The sequence below is a fragment of the Ziziphus jujuba genome, chromosome 4 (genome assembly GCF_031755915.1).
Source record: "Ziziphus jujuba cultivar Dongzao chromosome 4, ASM3175591v1".
Classification (NCBI taxonomy): Eukaryota; Viridiplantae; Streptophyta; class Magnoliopsida; order Rosales; family Rhamnaceae; genus Ziziphus; species Ziziphus jujuba.
Genome location: NC_083382.1, coordinates 13355507 through 13379558, shown reverse-complemented (window position 1 = coordinate 13379558; position 24052 = coordinate 13355507). Strand labels below are relative to the sequence as shown.

General features: G+C 30.3%; 2 protein-coding genes across 4 annotated transcripts; both read left to right on the top strand.

The window, feature by feature from the left end:
• Positions 1–14813: 14813 nt before the first annotated feature.
• Positions 14814–18051, top strand: LOC107417320 (nicotianamine aminotransferase 1). The gene is made up of 7 exons (XM_048472680.2): positions 14814–15101; positions 16083–16422; positions 16652–16870; positions 16973–17032; positions 17214–17369; positions 17625–17718; positions 17838–18051. The coding sequence occupies exons 1-7, from the start codon at positions 14836–14838 to the stop codon at positions 17954–17956; spliced, it is 1254 nt and encodes a 417-aa protein (XP_048328637.1). The 5' UTR covers positions 14814–14835; the 3' UTR covers positions 17957–18051.
• A 2121-nt stretch (positions 18052–20172) lies between these two features.
• On the top strand, positions 20173–24006 carry LOC107417318 (xylulose 5-phosphate/phosphate translocator, chloroplastic). 3 transcript variants are annotated; one of them, XR_009638762.1, is made up of 3 exons: positions 20173–21631; positions 23688–23810; positions 23917–24006. XR_009638762.1 is itself a non-coding variant. In XM_060816641.1 (2 exons), exon 1 carries the CDS (start codon positions 20259–20261, stop codon positions 21603–21605), a length of 1347 nt encoding a protein of 448 aa, XP_060672624.1. In that variant the 5' UTR covers positions 20173–20258; the 3' UTR covers positions 21606–21631; positions 23683–24006. The 3 variants fall into 3 exon arrangements, 1 of the variants encoding a protein (XP_060672624.1); XR_009638761.1 differs by having other exon boundaries at positions 23683–23810; XM_060816641.1 differs by having other exon boundaries at positions 23683–24006.
• The last annotated feature ends 46 nt before the right edge of the window (positions 24007–24052 follow it).

Here is a 24052-nt window from a genome sequence, read left to right as displayed (position 1 = left end):
CTCCATTTGTCACAACAATCTTTTAAAGTTACCTTCCTAAAACTATCATCTTTACCCGTATATTGCTGCAAAATTAAAATATATATATATTCAGTAACATTGATTGACAAGCAAATGCGGTAAGTTAGAAATGCAAGTAAAATGCATACAAGCTACAAATGCAAAAAAGGAATTATAAAATCTTCATCAATTAAATATGATTCATAATAAACAATATTTAACAATAATGCACTCCGTACCTTTATTGATGCCCATAGGTTATCTTTTAACCTATCTGACACATCTCTCCAATTAGGTATATTAATTGGTATTGTGCTCCTAGCCAACGAACCCTCCAAATTGTTTAGTCAAACAACCTTAGAGTTAATAGCAACTCCAACCTCATTATATTGAGGTTCCAAGCTTTTGTTTCTCGCCAAATACTTCCTAAGGCCTTTTATTGTCGTAGCCCCTCGTTTTCTATGCCTTGGGGATGACATATTCGATCTTTCCATATCACTAGATGGTGATCCAGCGTCATCCCCATCCGAGAGGACATGTTCATTAAAAGGATCCATAATTCTACATACAAAAAACATAAACACAAATTAATATTACTAACAATATGAACATAGGGTGTAGTATAATGAATAAACCATTAATAACAATAATAAACGATAAATTCATGTAATTTATTTACCAAGTGATGCAGTAATAGTATCTTCTCTTAACATCTATCCTCTTTAACAGTCATTAACATTTTCAAACACAAAAGGCGACTAAATCACTAATGGATTTTGAGCCGTACAAACGACGTTGTTTTACGACCCGCAACAGAGCACCATCTATGATACCGTTGACATTTCCCATGCAATTTATAAAGGCTATATCTTGAATTTAAACATATAAACACATAATACAAATATTAGCATATCATTTTGCTTTACATACAATCGAACCCCACTCAATAAATATAGCTATTTTTCCAAACAAAATTTAGCTAACCCATTGTCAACGACAAGACATGATTTTGACAACATAAAATGCCACCAAAATTACAGTAATGAACAAATATTAAAAAACAAAAAAAACCAGCAAATAGAATATTTTTTTAAGCAAACACATACACCATCGAACCCCAAAACGGATGAAAAACAACAGACCTTTACAAATCCAGCAATCAAGAGGAACTTCAAGCCACCACAGCAGGCGATGGCAACGGCACGGCAGAAACTTAGCAACCCAATCCCGGCAACGAGACAGCAAAAATCCCAGCCACCCATTGCGACGACGAAGTACACGACCCACCGAACATGGCGACGGCGACGGCCACGGAAAAAGGGTGAAGTTCTTCCAACCCAACCACCGGCAAGAAGAAGAAGCAGAGGAAGAAGGAACTTTGAAATTTAGGAAAGAAACCCACAAAATCCTTCAAACCTTTGAAAGAAACACGAATGCCTAATGAGAGCGTGATCCTTCAAAATCTTCTCATACTTCCTAGATTGCTTCCAACTCTCAAGTATCCATACTTGGGGTTAATTGTTGAAAAGAAAGCCCATCGAATAACGTGCTATTTTATTTTTAATATTTCCTGAATATTGGGGAATAAAAAATGGTTATTAAAAACATTTTAGGGGCAAATAAAAATATTCAAAGACACAAACAAAAGAAAAAATCAAAATACAAAAGAAAAAAAAAGAAATTAGAATGGGCGACTTCTAAAGAAGAAACTATGTCGCCTATCAAAATTAAAAAGCATATAAATTTTAAGTGTTTTGAAAGTTTAAATAAAAAATAAATATACTTGAAAGAAAATCAGATTGATTAAAAAAATTAAAAAAAAAACTCATTTATGTTGTTTAAATATTTTCACTGGTGATTTAATGCTGAAAGAAAATCAGATTGATTAAATAGAAATATCACACACCAAAAAAAAAAAAATTATTTTCTAACAAACAACGCATAAATATTTTATGCGTCGCTTGTAACCATGATTTTTAAAAAAAAATGTTCATTTAATAAGTTGTTTAAATATTTTCAAAGGATATTTGATGTTGTAAAGAAAATCAGATTGCTTAAACAGAAATATCACACAAAAAAGAAAAATTTATTTGCTACCATGCGACGCATAAGTAGTTTTATGCGTTGCCTATTACCATGATTTAAAAAAAATGTTAATTTAATAACTTACCTAAATATTTCCACAGGATATTTGATGTTATAAAGAAAATCAGATTAAGCTAAAAAAAAAAACAAAAAAAAAAGAAATTATATTTGCTAACAGGCGACGTGCAAACATTTTTATGCGTCGCTTATTACTGATAATTAAAAAAACAAAAAAAAAACACTAGTTTATGTTGTTTAAATATTTTCACTGGTGATTTGATGCTGAAAGAAAATCAGATTGATTAAACAAAAAGATCACACACCAAAAAAAAAAAATTATTTGCTAACAAGCAACGCATAAGTAGTTTTATGCGTCGCCTATTACCATGATTTTTTTTAAAAAAATGTGAATTTAATAAGTTGCTTCAATATTTTCACAGGATATTTGATGTTGTAAAGAAAATCAAATTGAGTTAAAAAAATTAAAAAAAGAAATTATATTTGCAAACAGACGATGTGGAAACATTTTTATGCGTCGCCTATTACTGATAATTAAAAAAACAAAAAAAAAAGAACACTAGTTTATGTTGTTTAAATATTTTCACTAGTGATTTGATACTGAATGAAAGTCAGATTGATTAAACAGAAAGATCACACAAAAAAAAAAAATTATTTGCTAACAAGCGACGCATAAATACTTTTATGCGTCGCTTGTTACCATGATTTAAAAAAGAATGTTAATTTAATAAGTTGCTTAAATATTTCCACAGGATATTTGATGTTGTAAAGAAAATCAGATTGAGTTAAAAAAAAAAATTATATTTGCTAACAGGCGATATGGAAACATTTTTATGCGTTACCTATTACTGATAATTAAAAAAAACAAAAAAAAAACACTAATTTACGTTGTTTAAATATTTCCACTGGCGATTTGAATTTATTTGCTAACAAGCGATGCATAAGTAGTTTTATGCCTCGCCTGTTACCATGATTTAAAAAACAAAAAGTGAATTTAATAAGTTGCTTCAATATTTTCACAGGATATTTGATGTTGTAAAGAAAATCCAATTGAGTTTAAAAAAATTAAAAAAAAAATTATATTTGCTAATAGGCGATGTGGAAACGTTCTAATGCGTTGCCTATTACTGATAATAATAATAAAAAAAAAACACTAGTTTATGTTGTTTAAATATTTTCACTGATGATTTGATGCTGAACGAAAATTAGATTGATTAAATAGAAATATCACACACAAAAAAAAAAATTATTTGCTAACAAGCGATGCATAAATACTTTATGCGTCGCCTGTTACCATGATTAAAAAAAAAAATATGAATTTAATAAGTTGCTTAAATATTTTCACAGGATATTTGATGTTGTAAAGAAAATCAAATTGAGTTAAAAAAAAAATTATATTTGCTAATAGGTGATGTGGAAACATTCTTATGCGTCGCCTATTACTGATAATAAAAAAAAAAAACACTAGTTTATGTTGTTTAAATATTTTCACTGATAATTTGATGCTGAACGAAAATCAGATCGATTAAACAGAAAGATCACACACAAAAAAAAAAAATTATTTGCTAACAAGCGACGCATAAATACTTTTATGCGTCGCCTATTACCATGATTTAAAAAAAAAATGTGAATTTAATAAGTTACTTAAATATTTTCACAGGATATTTGATGTTGTAAAGAAAATCAAATTGAGTTAAAAAAAAATTTAAAAAAATTATATTTGCAAACAGGCAACGTGGAAACATTTTTATGCGTCGCCTATTACTGATAATTAAAAAAACAAAAAAAAAAAACACTAGTTTATGTTGTTTAAATATTTTCACTAGTGATTTGATACTGAATAAAAATCAGATTGATTAAACAGAAAGATCACTCACAAAAATATATATATATATATTTGCTAACAAGCGACACATAAATACTTTTATGCGTCACTTGTTACCCTGATTTAAAAAAAAAAGTTAATTTAATAAGTTGCTTAAATATTTCTATAGGATATTTGATGTTGTAAAGAAAATTAGATTGAGTTAAAAAAAAAAACAAAAAAAAAGAAATTATATTTGCTAACAGGCGACGTGGAAACATTTTTATGCGTTGCCTATTGCTGATAATTAAAAAAAGCAAGAAAAACGCTAGTTTATGTTGTTTAAATATTTTCACTGGCTATTTGAATTTATTTGCTAACAAGCGATGCATAAGTAGTTTTATGCGTCACCTGTTACCATGATTTAAAAAAAAATGTGAATTTAATAAGTTACTTCAATACTTTCACAGGATATTTGATGTTGTAAAGAAAATCAAATTGAGTTAAAAAAAAAATTATATTTGCTAATAGGTGATGTGGAAACATTCTTATGCGTCGCCTATTACTGATAATAAAAAAAAAAAAAACTAGTTTATGTTGTTTAAATATTTTCACTGATAATTTGATGCTGAACGAAAATCAGATCGATTAAACAGAAAGATCACACACAAAAAAAAAATTATTTGCTAACAAGCGACGCATAAATACTTTTATGCGTCGCCTGTTACCATGATTTAAAAAAAATGTGAATTTAATAAGTTACTTAAATATTTTCACAGGATATTTGATGTTGTAAAGAAAATCAAATTGAGTTAAAAAAAATTTTAAAAAAATTATATTTGCAAACAGGCAACGTGGAAACATTTTTATGTGTCGCCTATTACTGATAATTAAAAAAACAAAAAAAAAAAACACTAGTTTATGTTGTTTAAATATTTTCACTAGTGATTTGATACTGAATAAAAATCAGATTGATTAAACAGAAAGATCACTCACAAAAATATATATATATATATATATATATTTGCTAACAAGCGACACATAAATACTTTTATGCGTCACTTGTTACCCTGATTTAAAAAAAAAAAGTTAATTTAATAAGTTGCTTAAATATTTCTATAGGATATTTGATGTTGTAAAGAAAATTAGATTGAGTTAAAAAAAAAACAAAAAAAAAGAAATTATATTTGCTAACAGGCGACGTGGAAACATTTTTATGCGTTGCCTATTGCTGATAATTAAAAAAAGCAAGAAAAACGCTAGTTTATGTTGTTTAAATATTTTCACTGGCTATTTGAATTTATTTGCTAACAAGCGATGCATAAGTAGTTTTATGCGTCACCTGTTACCATGATTTAAAAAAAAATGTGAATTTAATAAGTTACTTCAATACTTTCACAGGATATTTGATGTTGTAAAGAAAATCAAATTGAGTTAAAAAAAAAATTATATTTGCTAATAGGTGATGTGGAAACATTCTTATGCGTCGCCTATTACTGATAATAAAAAAAAAAAACACTAGTTTATGTTGTTTAAATATTTTCACTGATGATTTGATGCTGAACGAAAATCAGATCGATTAAACAGAAAGATCACACAAAAAAAAAATTTATTTGCTAACAAGCGATGCATAAATACTTTTATGCGTCGCCTGTTACCATGATTTAAAAAAAATGTGAATTTAATAAGTTGCTTAAATATTTTCACAGGATATTTGATATTTTAAAGAAAATCAAATTGAGTTAAAAAAAATTAAAAAAAGAAATATTATTTGCAAACAGGCGACATGGAAACATTTTTATGCGTCGCCTATTACTGATAATTAAAAAAACAAAAAAAAAAACACTCGTTTATGTTGTTTAAATATTTTCACTAGTGATTTGATACTAAGCGAAAATCAAATTGATTAAATAGAAAGATCACACACACAAAAAAAATTATTTGCTAACAAGCAACGCATAAAAGTATTTATGCGTCGCTTGTTACCATGATTTAAAAAAAAATGTTAATTTAATAAGTTGCTTAAATATTTTCATAGGATATTTGATGTTGTAAAGAAAATCAGATTGAATTAAAAAAAAAAAAAGAAATTATATTTGCTAACAGGAGATGTGGAAACATTTTTATGTGTCGCCTATTACTGATAATTAAAAAAAAAAAAACACTAGTTTATGTTGTTTAAATATTTTCACTGGTGATTTGATACTGAACGAAAATCAGATTGATTAAACCGAAAGATCACAAAAAAAAAAAAATTATTTGCTAACAAATGACGCATAAATACTTTTATGTGTCGCCTGTTACCATGATTTTAAAAAAAATGTTAATTTAATAAGTCGCTTAAATATTTTCACAGGATATTTGATGTTGTAAAGAAAATCAGATAGAGTTAAAAAAAAAAAAAGAAAAAAAAATATATTTGCTAAGAGGCGATGCGCAAACATTTTTATGCGTCGTCTATCACTTATAATTAAAAAAAAAAAAACACTAGTATATGTTGTTTAAATATTTTCACTAGTGATTTGATGCTGAAAGAAAATCAGATTGATTAAATAGAAAGATCACACACCCAAAAAAAAAAAAAATTATTTGCTAACAAGTGACATAAATATTTTTATGCATCACCTGTTACCATGATTTAAAAAAAAAAAAAAACACTCATTTATGTTTTTTTAATATTTTCACTGATGATTTGATGCTGAAAAAAAATCAGATTAATTAAACAGAAAGAGCACCCACCAAAACAAAAAAAATATTTGCTAAGAAGCGACGCACAACTATTGTTATCTGTCGCCTGTTGCCATGATTTAAAAAAAAAAATTTTATGTTCAGTTAATATGTTGCTTAAATATTTTCACGGGATATTGGATGTTAAAAGAAAATTAGATTGATTGAAAATAAAAAACAAAAAACAAAAAAATATATATATATATTTGCTAACAGGCGACGCGTAAATATTATTATACGTCGCCTATTGTCTTCGAAAGGGTCACCTTATATGATATGGTGACCCATGTATCATTTAATGCATCGCTTGTTATTTGAAATGAAGAAAAAAATGTAATCTATTATTTTATTTGAGTTCAAATAAATTATCACTGATAGTGAAAAACATGAAAGTTCAACTCGTTGAACATACTTACGCCGAGCAATTGGACTATGGGTCCTTGCTTTAGATCAATTTACAATTGTTATATCTGATCTCAAATTATGTCGTGAAATGTGTTTTTGTGTTTGTGTATACACATATATGTGAATAATTGAAAAGAACATTGATAAAACTGTTTTCTATTTTTAGATTAATTGACTTGATGTTCATTGGAATGCTATGTGGAAATATTTTTAGATGTAATTTAAAAAAAAGTAACTAAAATTAAAAAATAAATTTTAATTACTATTGGATAAGGCGACCCTTTTATATGTAAATGTGTCGCCTGTTTCTTTCAATGAGTCGCTAGTTCATTTAGTTTTTTAAACGAAAAATTACAATTTTAGAGTTATTGAAAAAAGTTTAAGAAGGAAATAAATAGTACTTGAAGAAACTTTTTTATTTTAAAAGAATTTAAAAAAAGGGCGTCTATGAAACTGTTTATCCTTTAGCGACACAGTTTATCTCAATACATTGCCTGTTTATCCATTTTCTTAAAATTTTTGGCGTGTTTTCAAATTTTACGCGGGATTTTGAATACCATTTCTTTTCACAAAATATGTGTTAGCACACTTCATAATAGGTGTTAAAATTGGAAGCAATCTAAAAGAGACTTGAAGAGTGGGATATTTCGTGTTTAAGTTTCCATTTGCTTGCATTGCTATCTGGAAGTTGGATTTCTCTGTGTCGCCCTCGTGGTTAGCTTGGCTTCTTCTTTCTTAGTTTCCATGGTTTCAATGAGTTTATTTTCGCTTTATGATTGGCGGTGACATGTGGTAGATTGGGTTATTTTTATTTATTTATTTATTTATTCATTATAACCGAAGATTAGGTTCACTGGGTTTTCTTAATCTTGCTTTTGTCGATAATTTGTTTGCGATGGGTTTTCTTAATCTTGCTTTTGTCGATAATTTGTTTGCGATGGGTTTTCTTAATCTTGCTTTTGTCGATAATTTTTTTTTGTGATATTGTTTGATATTGTTTTGCTTAGATTGGTAGGGAAATGGATAAATCGTGGATAACAAAGGATAGAACCTCAAGCGATTTTGCTAAGGGGGTGAGTGAATTTTTGAAATTTAGCATGGAGAATGCGAATGATCGTAATGCCATACGGTGTCCTTTCATGCAATGTGGGAATATGAAAATCCATACTATTAGGGATATTAAAGGCCATATATATTGGAATGGGTTTGATGTCAACTATCGGCGATGGATTTGGCATGGTGAGTCATGTGCTAATAGTATTGGACCATCTTCTCATATTGGGAATATTAATGTAGAATATAATGAAAATGATAGTAGTAGTAAGGAAGACATGGCTTTCAATAGCTTAGGCATGACCCGTGCTGCTTTAGAAACTTTTGATAATGATCCTAATGAATTTGCTACCTTATTGGAGGATGCGGAGAAACCTTTGTACCTAGGTTGTACCAAATTTACCAAGTTGTCAGCTTTGGTTAAATTGTACAACTTAAAGGTAAGATATGGATATTCTGATAAGAGCTTTGATGTACTGTTACAATTGTTATCCAAGATGTTGCCAAATGACAATGTGTTGGCAACATCCATGTACAATGTTAAGAAGACTTTGAGTGCTTGGGAATAGAGTATATCAAGATTCATGCATGTCCTAAAAGTTGTATTCTGTTTAGGAAGGAATATGTGGACCTTAATGAATGTCCTAAATGTGGATCTGCTAGATGGAAAATTGATAAGAATGGAGTTGCTAGCAATATTCCAAATAAAGTTTTATGGTACTTTCCTATTATTCCACGTTTTAAACTAATGTTTCGTAGTGTTGAAACGGCTAAGAATTTGACATGGCATGCCAATGGGAGAAAGGTTAAGACAGGGGAAATGCAACACCCTGCGGATTCTCCATCTTGGAAGTTGGTTGTTCGTTTATGGCCAAACTTTGCATCCGAATGTAGGAATTTAAGACTTGGGACCACGGCTAATGGAGTTAATCCACATAATATGTTGAGTAGTAGGTATAGTTGTTGGCTTGTGATGACGGTTGTGTATAATCTTCCTCCTTGGTTGTGTATGAAGCGAAAATTTATGATGTTAAGTCTTCTAATTTCTAAACCGAAGCAACCCGAAAATCAAATTGATGTATACATGGAGCCGTTAGTTGAAGACCTGCAGTGGTTGTGGAATGAGGGTGTTACGGTCTTCGATGCTTACCGTCAAGAGAAATTCACTTTAAAGGCAGTGTTGCTATGGACAATAAATGATTTCCCAGCTTATGGTAACTTGTCCGGTCATGCGGTGAAGGGATATTATGCTTGTCCAATTTGCAGTGAAAATACTTTTGCTACAAGGCTAAAGCATGGAAAAAAAAAATGAGTTTTACCGGGTATAGAAGATTTTTTCCTCCAAATCATCACTATAGAAGGCAAAAGAAGGCTTTCAATGGATTTCAAGAATTTGGAGTGCCTCCAAAACCGTTGATTGGAGAAGAAATCTTAGATAAGCTTAATGTAATGAGATTTGATAACTCAAACAAGAGGAAAAGGACTGTTGATTCTGAAGAATGTTGGAAGAGGAAGTCCATTTTTTTTAATTGGAATATTGGAAATTTCTCCATGTGCGACATAATTTAGATGTCAGGCATATTGAGAAAAATGTTTGTGAGAGCATATATGGTACATTGCTTAATATTCCTAGTAAGATGAAGGACGGAGTTAATGCTCGGTTAGATTTACAAGAAATGGGTTTGAGGGAAGACTTGGCCCTTAAGCCTCAAGGAAATCGAACTTTCCTACCACCGGCCTGCTATACATTATCAAAGCATGAGAAGAAATTGTTTTGTGAGTGTTTAGCGGACTTAAAGGTTCCAACTTTAGGAATCTTGTTTCAATGGAGGACTTAAAGATGGTAGGATTGAAATCTCATGATTGTCATACATTGATGCAACAACTCTTGCCTTTTGTAATTCGTATAATCCTTCCTAAACATGCGAGACATGCAATTGCAAAACTTTGTTTTTTCTTCAATGCAATTTACAAGAAGTCTATCATTGTTGCTGAATTGGAAAATATTTAAAATGATCTTGTTACAACTTTGTGCCTTCTACAGAAATTCTTTCCACCATCGTTTTTTGATGTAATGGTTCATCTAATTGTACATTTGGTTCGAGAGGTAAGATTATGTGGACCAATACATTTTAGGTGGATGTACCCGTTTGAGAGGTACATGAAAGTATTGAAAAGTTATGTTCGAAATAAAAATCGGCGAGAAGGTTGTATTGCCAAGGGTTACATTTGTGAAGAAGTGATTGAGTTTTGTAGTGAATTTCAGAGAAGGTTAGATGCAGTTGGAAACCCAATTGGTAGATATCAAAAGTTAAATGATAAGGATGATATTGGTGTCCCCATTAAAGGTGGAAAAAATCAATCAATTGTTCAATAACTTTGGGACCAAGTCCATAGATGCGTACTTTCGAATACACCAAAAGTGGAACCATATGTCAGGTGCGTATATACATGTTAATGTATAAATTAGTTGATATTTTTAATATATATATATATATATATATCAACATGTATAATTTAGTTGATATTTTGAATATATTAATATGCATCAATAAGTTGATATGTTGGATATTTTTATTAATTACAACAACTTTTATTTGTTTTAGTATTTATTTTGAAGTCTTGAAGTCAAGCAAAAAAAATCGAGGAAAAAAGCAAAATGGTTTCAAGACGAACACAAACGTACATTTATGTACTGGTTACGTGATAAGGTATGGGAAAGTTAAATATTCAATATATAATATCATTGTTTTAGCTTTAATTTTTCATATTTTGTTCAATTGACTAGATTGCACAAGAGCAAAGTCAACCTAATCACACAGTTTCTGAAACATTAAGATGGTTAGCCCATGGTCCGCAATGGGTGGTAACGAAACATGAATGATATGTCATTAGAGGGGTTAGATTCAACACTATAAATATGGATAATAAGAGGGTCACCCAGAATAGTGGTGTCAAAGTTATTGTCAAAAGTAAGCATTTTGCTAGTGCTAAGGATAATAACCCAATTTTAGCTAAGATGGCATACTATGGGATCATAAGAGAGATTTGGGACGTCGATTACACTATGTTTCAAATTCCAATGTTCAAGTGTGATTGGATTGACAGCAGTGGTGTGAAAGTTGATGAGATGGGGTTTACATGTGTTAACTTTAGTAAAATTGGATATAAATCTGACTCATTCATCATGGCTTCACAAGTTCAACAAATATTTTATGTTGAAAATCAACTTGATTCGAGATGGTCTGTTGTTTTAACTCCACCACGACATTGTACTTTTGTTGAAGAAGAATTGGTTGAAGAAGATGTTCTTGCGATACTACAATGGCTCACAATCCATTTGCCATACAATTGCCAAGTGTTGATGAAAATGATCATGAGGATGAATGTGAGAGTGGCTATATTCATAATGACTGTGAGGGGATATGGATAAACAATATCTTCTAAATAAATTGGTATGTATATTTATTAACTTATGTTTTAAGTAATATTTATTTATTCATTAATTATTTTTTTCTTATGTGTTTTCCACTTTAATTAGGAGAAATGCGCCACTCCAAATCTTAAGAAGGCAAATATTCATTTACCAAATTACAAATTAATTTATTAATGATTAAGTTTTTTTTAATTTATTTTGCATAAGTGGTAATAAATTTTTTTTATTTTTTCATATGCAGTACGATGGTTTAATATCGTCAACACGAGGACGTCAACTTCCATTTCAATGAGTATGCATATGTAAAAATATATCAATGAGATGATATTTAATTATATTAATAATTGTTTTGTTATGAACAAGTATTTATTTTAAATTTTTATCTTCTAATTATTTTGGACGAAGCTAGTTTGGGTTTTTTTGTATTATAATTACTTTTATATTTTAATAAATTTTTTAAAATTAAAAAATATAAATCTAAAAAAATATAAAAGAAATGGCGACTCATTAAGATACTAAAAAGTCACCTAAAAAATATAACGACATATAACAAGATAAATTTTGCGACTCTACACAAAATGTTGCTAAAAGATTTTTTCCCATTTTAGCGACATAAATATATAGCAACCCTAAACGAAAACGTCGCTAATAAATTTTTAACGATTTTTTTGTAAAGTATCCATAAATCAATGAGTCGCTTTAAGTTAATTGCTGAATATGTCGCTAAATGAGAAAATGAGTCGCTAAAAACACATAAATATGCAACTCTTATAATTTGTCGCTAAAACACGGCTGTGTCGCTAATTTGGAGATACTAAAAAAGAATCGCTAAAAATATATGAGTCGCTAAAAATGAGACTCATATAATTCGTCGCTAAAACATCATGCGTCGCTAAATATGCAATAAAAAATGAGTCGCTAAAACTACATGAGTCGCTATTCAAAATCTATTTTTAGCAACACAAATATTTCGCAACAGTTTATGAACAAGTCGCTAAAAAATTTTTAGCGACAATATTTTAAAGAGTCGCTATTTTATGCGTCACTATAAGTTCATTGTTGTATGCGTCGCTAAAAATTAAATGTGCGTCGCTAAAAATGTTAATAGGCGACTATTATGATATGTCGCCCATTGTCTTACATATTTAGCGACAGGATATTTGGCGATTCTGTCGAATGCATCGCTGTTTATTTAGTGCGATGCAGTACTTGTATCGTGTATCAGCTCGATTCTAATAGTGTACATATAATAATTTCATTCATTTCTACATAAGACATTTAGAGTCAAGGGATTCCCAGCAAAATTGACACATCATTTTAATTTTTTTATTTTATTAATTTATTTTTTATGATTAATAGGGCCAGTGCTGAACATCTATCAAAATGCCTCTCCTACCAACTATCTCTAGACCATGTTTATATTACATCTGGTTGCACACAAGCAATAGAAATCATTTGATCGGTTCTTGCTCGTCCTGGAGCTAACATTTTGCTTCATATACCTGGTTACTCACAATATGAAGCTAAGAAGCTCTAAGAATATTTTGTAAGAAAAATCAATCATGATGGATATTTCAGTACTTTGTTGTTATTGTTGTTGTCGTCGTTATCGTTATCATAATCCAAAATCCAAGTTTGAAACTTTTATCAAAAGCATCTAATAAGAGAAACTATAAGTTCTTTTATTTTGACCTCTGCTTCTAACCCGTGCTACAATACACATGTCTTTATTGGCTACATCTAGTAGAATATATGTAATCAAATCATATAATTTTTATAGATGATAGATTACAAGTAATTTTCCATATTATAGGTGTGCCCCATATATAACATTAGAACTAGCTGTTTATAAATGTATATATGTAAGATTTGTAAACTTTGAAGAATACGAGACAAAAAAGGATAAAATTAATAAATAATACATTAGAATGCATTGTAACGATTAAGAAATATGGCCGGATGCAAGACACTAGCAAACTATCTCACTAGCAAAGGCCATTTGGTATCAAATCCCTAATTATCTAGATTTGGAACGATAATGGTTCAAATATACAAATAGTCAATCTTTTAACAATTAAGATCTTTTCCATACGGTTCACTTCATGCTTAAAAAAACCTCTAAAATTAAATGTGTTCTATAACAAAAACCTCATATCGTTGGAAATATAAAATTGAAAATAATATTAATGGAATAAAAAAAAAATGAGATGCCAATGAATATATATGCTACCAATAATAATAATAATAATAATTGTTTATTATTATTATTTGTGGGTTGCTGCTGATTATATAGCTATGGAGACCAAAAGAAACACAAATATAAATGTAAGTGATGACAAAGATTTTTTTTTTTTTTTTTTTTTGGGGAATAACAAGAATATCAGAAAACCAGAAGAATTACATAGATTATGTTGAATGGAAGATTTAATAAAGGGATAAAATATTTAAAATGTTGCTGGACTTGGCAATAAAAACACGTGGCTGACGGGGAAGAGTGTGATAGACAAGTGTCTTCGGCTGAAATTTTTCCTTATTCAACGATCTCCTTCCAAATAATATAAACAAGGTGCACGGCATAAAAAATAATTAATTTAAGAGAATAAACGTATAATATTATTTATTTCAGCATAAAAAATATATAATATTATTTATTTTATTAAGTGTTAGTATTTGCTTTTGATTATCAAAGTTTTGGGCTTATATTGGATTTAAAAAGAAAAACAAAATGTTGGTGCTTATAAATTCACTAGCAATACCAAAACATCTACTTTCAATGCAGCCCAACAATAATAATAATAATAAAAGATTTATTAGCAATGATAAGGGAAGTTGACACAATAGTATGCCATTTATTCACACTTATGCTTTTGAACTTATGGATTCAATCACCCCTTTTGTATAGAATTATTTTTGATGCAGCAAAAACAAATTTTCACGATGGTCAAAGCCAATGAAAATTCTTGGATAAAAGATTTGATGCGTCAGTTGAAATAAAAGACAACAATTTTGAATCAACCACTAATAATATTGATTACCAGTAGGACACAAATTGATAAGATATTTATTTTTTTTCCATTTAGATTTTATTTTATTTTATTCAAAAAAAAGAAAGAAAGAAGAATATGTTTGATATGTCATTATTTAAGTGTCCTATCAAATCCTACTTTTTCTTTTCTTTTCTTTTTTTAAGCAAATTTTCAAATATCCCACTTATGCATACACATATATACATACACTATACATATATATATATATATATATATAAAACATATGATTCCACTGCCATACCCAACATTTCCAACATCAAATGGAACCCGGAAAGAAGAAGTGGAGATTCCGAGGGAATAGGGAGCTCAACTCAGCTGCCATCACAGTTCATGGAGTTATGGAGATGCTGATGGAGAAGATTAACAAAGACGACAACCGCCCTATCATTCCACTTGCCCGCACCGACCCTTCAACGTTTGCATGCTTTCGGACTACGCCGGTGGCCGTAGACGCCGTTGCCGAGGCTGTGCAGTCGTTTGAGTTCAACGGTTATCCGAACACCGTCGGTGTAGTTTCAGCAAGAAGGTAACAACATCCAAAACCCTGTTTTCTCTATTTTAATCTATGAAATGACGTGTGCTTGGACTCCCGTATCAATAATATTTGCTATAGTGGAAAATCCACTAAAGTGGGTATATGGTGGGATTTGACAATTTATTGCTACGTTTCTAAATAAATTTCTTCAAGTTCTAAATGTATAATTACATATATATTGTCTTCGATCCGATAAATTCTATAATTTAATAATGTTAAATATATTTTCTTGTTACACTAAAACGTTATAGAAGTACTAATTAGTTATGGAATAAATATGAGGCTAATTGATTATATATCGAAGTTTTCTAATTGACCCTAGAAAGCGGTAAAATTTTCGAAAACTTGAATTCAACCATGTTTGAATTAACAAAAATAAATAGATAATTAAATAAATCTCCGGGTTAAAAATTGAAAGTGAAAATAATAAATAAATAATATTTCTTTCCTGTCCATTTGTAGGAGGAGAAAGACAAATTATGTGGTCAGAATGGCATCACCATTCACCAAAACCACTCTATTAATTAAATAACAATCATATATGCGTCATCAGATCAATATCCAACTGCCCAATTTTCTTTGTCTTATTCAATGATTTATTTATTTATTTATTTTGGGAGAACTAGAACTAGATATATAACAACTAATTAGCAAAAGTCCAAAGGCCAATGGCCAAATAATTAAGTAACCGGACCTTAATTAAATTTGGGATTAGGTTGATGAACACTAGAAATGGACAATATTTGTTCGGCTTATGTAGTAATTATGTTCATGACATGAACTACTTATGATCACAGCTGATTTAAAACGACAATGTAGGTAAAAACAACCAAGGATTGTAATGTTCTACAACAAAAATTCAGAGTCAAGAGAATTTCAGAAAATTAATTCATATTTTCAATTCTTTATTATTATTATTATTATTATTATTATTATTATTTCTGATTTTATTTATTTATTTTTGATGAACAGGGCTATTGCAGAATATCTATCACACAACCTCTTGTACGAAATATCCCCAGAAAATGTTTATCTTACAATTGGTTGCACACAAGCAATAGAAATCATAGTCTCAGTGCTTGCTTATCCTGGAGCTAACATTCTGCTTCCTAGACCTGGTTACCCACACTATGAAACTCGAGCAGATTTTAGCAACCTCGAAGTTCGACATTTCGATCTCCTACCGGAAAAGGCTTGGGAAGTCGATCTCGATTCTGTTGAAGCTCTTGCTGATCGCAACACTACTGCTATTTTCATAATTAACCCTGGAAATCCTTGTGGAAATGTCTTCACTTTTCAACATTTGAAAAAGGTGTGCGTTATTTATATTTTCCAGATAAAAATTATATATTAGATTCTATTAGACAGTTTATATTGAATACTTAATATATCATGTTAGTTGCACTTATAATCATGGTTTTGATAATTTTTATAAAATTTTTAATTTTCTAAAGTTTCCATTATACTTTGTCATCAATGTGTTTATACATTTTTCTTAAATGTTAATAACTTTTTCATGTAAGTTGTAACATATATTTTAGATTGCTGAGACTGCAAGAAAACTTGGGATTTTCGTGATCTCGGATGAAGTTTATGCTGGTCAAGCTTTTGGAAGCAATCCATTTGTGAGCATGGCAGAATTTGCAACAATTGTGCCGGTTATAATACTTGGGTCTTTGTCAAAGCAATGGGTTGTTCCTGGTTGGAGATTTGGTTGGATTGTGGCGTGTGACCCCAATGCCATACTTCAACAATCTGGGGTAATTAAGTTTCATATAATTTCTTGTCATGCACAGTTTAATTTATTGCTATTTTCTTATACAATGATTTGTACTTAACTTATTTTCCTAATGTTAATTCAGATCTTGGAATGCATTAAGAACTATATTGATATCTCAGCTAACCCCCCAACATTCCTTCAGGTATAGTCAATTTCCTTGGATATGTATGATATGAATATGTTTGATTTCCATCTTATTCATCAAATAATTTAATAATTTTTTTTTTTTTGTGTGTGTATAAAAATATTTATATGATGCCTAATCCAAAAGAAAACACTTTCTATTTTTGTATATATACTGTGACATCTATTTATGGTTTCAGGAGGCACTTCCTCAAATCCTGGAGAAAACAAGAAGTGAATTTTTTTCAAATATTCTTCATGTATTAAGAGAAGATGCACAAATTTGTTACGATGGAATTAAGGAAATTGGTTGCCTTACTTGCCCACACAAACCAGAAGGATCAATGACGGTTATGGTATATATATGTGTACATAAAATTTTATTCTATTGGTTGCCTACTTTGAAAATGCTACACATATATAATTTATAATAACGTATGGTATAAATTATATTTAATGCCAGTGACACCTAGCATAAGCTAGGTGTCGTCGCCTAACAAAAGATTTGTGTATATACGTATGTTTTTGTTTTAAGGTTTTGAATTCCTTAGAGTGACATATTTAATATTTTAATTAAACACAATTACCCGAGAATATATCTGTAAGTGCAGGTAAAGCTGAACTTATCCCTTCTTGAAGGCATTAGTGATGATATGGACTTTTGCCTCAAGCTAGCTAAAGAGGAATCTGTAACTGTTTTGCCAGGTTAGATTCAAAATCATCCACAACCTTAATTTGGGCAAATTAAATATTGTAATTATAGTATATTTTAAAACATTAATTGAAGGTTGAAAATATGGATGATTTCGATTTTATGTTTGCAGGTTTTGTTGTTGGACTTAAAAATTGGCTGCGAATAACTTTTGCCATTGATCCTTCTTCTCTTGATGATGGGCTTAAGAGGATGAAAGCCTTCCATGAAAGACATGCTAAGAAGCTCTAAGATTTGGAAAATAAAAATCAATCATGATTTAATTTAATTTCATGTTGAACCTATATATACATGGTTATGTGTCAATACTATCGTTTGAAGGAATGAAGGAGCATACAATTTTTTTTTCTTTTTTTTATTAATATTACATGCATGTGTATGCTTGCTCTAAAATATCAGTACATGGATATGTACTTTGTCATTTTGCTTATGCTCCATCTATCTATTTATCTTCTTTTTACCCAAAAAAAAAAAATCTATTTATTTGTATTTTAGAACATAATGAAGATTTAAAGAATCTTAACTTTCTTCTTATCTATGTATTTATTTTAAATCCAATGTGCCAAAATGCCTATGGACTTTGCCAAAAGTTATAAATTGCCCTCAAAAACAATGAAACTAGCATCCATGTCTTTTGACAACAAGAGTGACAATTTGTCTCATGAAGCCCCAGTTTCCCTGTTAACCGAGGCAACAAGAAGAGGATGGGGCAAATTTTAAAATATTATTTAAGAAATTAATTTTTAAATAGATTTTCATAAATTAAAAAATTTCAAAAAATGAAGTGTGAAAATAAGATAGGAACGAAATCCAGTTTAGGAATTCCCACCCTACTTGACCTCCCCTATAATTGGGGAATTAGTTAAAAATGAAGATGAAAAAAGGAATTTCTACTTGCAATATCAAACGGATTCTATACAGTATTATTGTAAATTTATATTTTTATCTATATATAAAAATTACCATTAAGATATTAATCTACTTGAATAATTTCTGTATATATTTTTATTTTTCCTCCAAAATATTTCTTTTTAAATTATACTTACAGTGATTTTCTTTATTGAAAAAAGGCTCATATTGCACCACTTAATTCTTGGAAGCTCAAAAAATGAAAAAAATAATTTTTATATATATTTTTTTCTTTTCAATTTTACAATGATTTTCTTTCTTTTGAAAATTTTAAAAGATATTGGAAAGTACAAAATTGCATAAATTTGAATGTGTTCAAAAATATTCAATTGAATAATTCAAAGGTATTCAAAAGTTATTGATCAAATATATTAAAACAATATTTTACTAACTTTAAATGTATTTATAAGTATATAATTGAATAGCTTAGATGATCTTCAAAAATACACGCGTAGATATCTTAAAATTTGTATAGAAATTTAAGATTGAATATTTTAAGATAATTCAACTTTAAAAGTATTTAAAAATATATGATTGAACAATTTTAAAAATATCAAAAATATACAATTAAATATCTTTTGTTTAAAAGTTTACTATTAAATATTAAAAAATTTAGCCTTTGATGTTCCTGATGCGAAAATAGCCAATGTTAATAGAAAATCTTTAACAAAGAATCAATAAAAGAATGCCTTTTTTGAACTATGGAAGGAGGAAGAATGATTTTGATAGATTTATAAAAGATAGTTAAAAAATATATATATATTGAAACAAGTGTATAAATTAAAAGTATTTTGAATATTAAAAATATTATATAAATAAATTTTATATATATTTTATATATTTTAATAATAATATGTAAAAAAAAAAATGTGTAAAAATATTTTAGAATTATAAAAACAACCTTTGGATGAAAAATCGTCAGAAGGCGGATACGAGGAAGCCCCCGGCCCCACCATGCTCCTTAGCATCCCTATTTGACATGCTTCCTATAAAAACAATTGCTCATCTTAAAAATAAATAAATAAATAAACTGCTGAGACTATTTCTATTTTTTTTTTTTTTTCACATTAGGTAAAATAAATAAATAAATAAACTGCTGAGACTATTTCTATTCATTTTTTTTTTTTTCACATTAGGTGGCATGTGAACGTTGGTAATGGGACAAAGGCAGTGTTGGCATGTTACAGCATTGAATTAAAGAAAAAGTGGGTTAGGGTCAATAATAAAGTCTTTGTTTAAATTAAACTTTTTTTTTTCTATTTATAAATTTTTTAATAAATTATTTAAATTACAAACTATTTAAATTTTTCTTTTTATCTTGGCTTCTGTAATTTTATATTTTTATAAGCACAAATAAAAAAATTCAACTATTAAAATTAATACACTTCAAAAAAAAAAAAAGCCAGTATATAAAAGAATCAAAAGATTAAAATATCTTCAAAAAAATTAAAGGAATATCAAAACGGCAAAGATGTTTGAACTTTGAAAACGACCAAAAAGGGCATTTATAAAAAGCCAGTATATACATAAAAAAACCTCGTCCTCAATCTCCAAATCTTTGCCGCATTTACTTTCCAGTTGTTCGGAATCTCTCTCTCTCTCTCTCTCTCTCTCTCTTAACCAAATGCTTACTTCCAATCTCACCAGCTCTTCCTCCACTGTCATTTTCTCCATTTCTAAGCCTCGAAATCCCATTAAACCCACTCTGCTTCCACATCCAAATCTTCTCAGCACCAGATTCCAATCCCAATCACCTCCACATTCCCCATTTCCCTTTCTCCGCAACCCCACCTCGCTGATTCATCTTTCTCTCCCCACTTCCCGCAGAGTACTCCATGGCTACCATTCTCAATTTTCTTCGAAACCCATATCTCAGATCCATGATTCGAGCTCCAAGGTCATCCATTTGAGCGAGACCTGTGATTTTCCATCTGGGTTTTCTTCCAAACCCACTTCTTATATTCCAAAAGCTGCATCTGAGTCCAACCGAGGTGATGGAGAAGGAGAATCTGCAGTTTCGAACCCTGTGGATAAGAGCAAGAGTAAGACCCTCCAGCTTGCAGTTGTGTTTGGTCTCTGGTATTTCCAAAACATTGTCTTTAACATTTATAACAAGAAGGCGCTCAACGTTTTCCCCTTCCCTTGGTTGCTTGCGTCTTTCCAGCTCTTTGTTGGGTCTGTTTGGATGTTGATTCTTTGGTCTTTGAAGCTCCAACCATGTCCTAAGATCTCAAAGCCATTCATTGTCGCTCTGCTTGGTCCAGCATTGTTCCACACAATAGGCCATATCTCAGCATGTGTTTCATTCTCTAAGGTCGCCGTGTCCTTCACGCATGTTATTAAATCTTCAGAGCCCGTTTTCTCGGTGGTTTTCTCATCGGTTCTTGGTGATTCTTACCCTATAAGTGTCTGGCTTTCAATCCTCCCCATTGTTATGGGTTGCTCTCTGGCTGCTGTAACTGAGGTTTCCTTCAATTTGCAAGGATTGTGGGGTGCTTTGATTAGTAATGTTGGGTTTGTATTGAGGAATATTTACTCAAAACGCAGTTTAGAGAATTTCAAGGAAGTAAATGGGCTGAATTTGTATGGTTGGATCAGTATAATTTCACTGCTCTATCTATTTCCTGTAGCAGTTTTTGTTGAAGGGTCTCAATGGATTCAAGGTTATCACCGAGCTATAGAAGCTGTGGGAAAGTCATCCACATTCTATATATGGGTTTTGCTATCTGGATTGTTTTACCATCTTTATAATCAATCATCTTATCAAGCACTTGACGACATTAGTCCCTTGACGTTTTCGGTTGGGAACACAATGAAGAGAGTGGTGGTAATAGTGTCCACTGTTTTGGTGTTCAGGAATCCAGTCAGACCTCTCAATGCACTTGGATCGGCCATTGCAATATTTGGAACTTTCTTATATTCTCAGGCAAGTTCGGCTTCAAAGAAAAAGGCAGCTGAAAAGAAGAATTGAAGTGATTTTCATTTGGCCTATTTAAGGTGTTTTGATTTTTTTTTTTTTTTTTTTTTTTTTGACCTGATTATGGCTCTGTTCTAGCTTTTTGTCCTCAACTATAAAGTTTTTAGTAGTGCCTTAGATTAAACTTAATGATTTCTTCTCAGTTTCTATCATGATGTTGGATTTTGTTTCCCAAGTTTCAGCTAGAATTAGCCTGAAATAGATGTTATCCTTTCTACTCTGTTTTCATCATTGTATTTGTGCTAATTTCCAAGTTTTTCATGTTTATTAAGCATGGACAAGTGCAAAAACTGATGCACGTGTCCTATCTGTTTCACGTAGATAAAACGATGTATGAGTGGTACCAAATAATGAACTCGCCCTGATGCTATAGCATGAAAGACTTAGTACGTCTATAGTTCAAATAGTTTTTAAAAACTTTCAATTTAAAGTCTTCAAATTTATATCACTTCTTTTATTTTGTAGATTATCAATATCTCTTAAGTTGGACAAATAGTTTGTTCTAATTTGTGAAGTATTAAACAGAGACATATTGTCATGGGATGTTTACCCAGTTTCTAGTCTTTTCTTCTAGGAAAAATTCTCAGTGCTACATCAGCTGTCCATGTTATAGCAATCCTATGATGGTATTCTTCAAGGAGTTGAAAAGAAGGCTACATGTTTATACCTAAGATTTTAAGATCTTTGTAAAAGGTCAGGGAAAATGGAGTCATCTTTTAGTTTGAGAATAATTTGCTGTTGGTGGCATTTGTTCTGACCAAGACTTGACCTTTTCTTGCTGGTAAGCATGAATCAAACATTGCTGGTCACAACCTGCATGATGTGCAAGGATGAACCAGCTAATGGATCTTGCAGAGTGGAGGTTCTGGGCTCTGCAAGGACAATCTTGCAGGAGATTAGACATTCAAATGGGGTCAAGTACTTGACTTTAGTTGAGCTGGTGACTTCCAACTTAGTTTTTTCTTTAATTTACAAAAAACAAATATCAAACCCTTCTCCCTGTTTTCTGGATTGTCTTATGTCCAGAATTGCAAATAAAAAATGGACACATATATTCCTAGCAATCAATAACTTACTCATACAATAAAAATCAACCTATAAAGATTTAGATAAGGGAAATATAATTGTGAGAAAGAGATATAAATATACTCTCAGTTTTAGATTGTTCTACAGGGGCTGCAGATGATCTATGAAAGAGAAAAGCAGCTGCTTGTGATCAAGAGAGAAATGGGAGAAGAGTGAAACAGAAGAAGATTCTTTAACAGTTTAGGAGAGAGATGAGAGAGTTGTATCTTTTGGTTTAGGTTGCATGAGCTCTCTAAAATCATATGGAAACCTCAATGAGTCCAAACTTGAGGTTCATAAATGTGTAAATAATGTAAAATAAAATGAAAATGTGTTCCGCAAGCATGAGGTACATAAATAGATGTTCTTCTTTATCACTTTGTTGATTTTGTATGTTCCTTGAAAACGAGACAGAGAGTTTTAGGATTTTTTTTGGCTTTGTTTATGATATTTTGAAAAGAGTTTTATTAATGGAATCTTCACCAGCTTGGCTTATTGGCATTGTAGCAAGACTGCATATGCGTGAAACCAAAGATGGTTTTTAGCTGTTTCTTTTGGCTTTTTGCTACATAATGGAATATACTGTTTCTCAATTGACTACTTCAAATTATTCCTGTTATCATTAATAATTCAGAATTAAGGGAAAAATTAGACATTAAAGAAAGAGAAAATTTCTATGGAGAGGTTGATCAACCTGGAGGGAGAGATGGTTAAGAAAATGAAAAAAAATAAAAAATAATAATAAAAAAAGAAAAAAAAAGGCCCCTCTTGAAAATAGATTATTGTGAATGGGAATGCAATGTGCTTAGTACCTGGGTCTAGACAAAATTTCTATGGAAAGGTTGATCAACCTGGAAGGAGAGAGGGTTAAGGAAAAAGAAAAAAGAAAAAAAAGGAGAAAAAAAAAAGGGGGGCCCACTTGAAAATAGATTATTTTGAATGAGAATGCAATGTGCTTATTACCTGGATCTTTGCGAGTTTGAGTGAGTCTTTCTAAATTTCTTAGTGTAGAAGGAATTAAGAAGAAGCAGACATGGAGGACAAATGGAAAAGATGGTATTTTGGTGGGAACCAAAATAGATAAAGAACAACAGGAACAAGCACCATCAAAGATTATTTTTGCAATGCTTAGAGGTAATATTATTGGCTATAAAGATCAGAAAATTCACAGTCAAAGACCCACAAGTACTATTCATCATGGCCATGTTAATTTTTCTTCCTTTCCATGCTTCTGGACTAGTTCTGTTGTTGAAGATGCAGTCGTTGAAGCTATTCAATCCACCAAGTTTAATTCTTGTTCTCTCGATGTGGGTATTCTTCCAGCAATGAGGTATGTATGAATTATAAAATATTATGAGAATAGTCTAACATATAAC

Coding starts and splice junctions, on each gene's coding strand:
- LOC107417320 (XM_048472680.2), top strand. CDS start 14,836: ATGGAACCCGGAAAGAAGAAGTGGAGATTCCGAGGGAATAGGGAGCTC. Junction 16,423..16,651: donor CTTTTCAACATTTGAAAAAG/GTGTGCGTTATT, acceptor CATATATTTTAG/ATTGCTGAGACTGCAAGAAA. Junction 17,033..17,213: donor ACCCCCCAACATTCCTTCAG/GTATAGTCAATT, acceptor TTATGGTTTCAG/GAGGCACTTCCTCAAATCCT.
- LOC107417318 (XM_060816641.1), top strand. CDS start 20,259: ATGCTTACTTCCAATCTCACCAGCTCTTCCTCCACTGTCATTTTCTCC.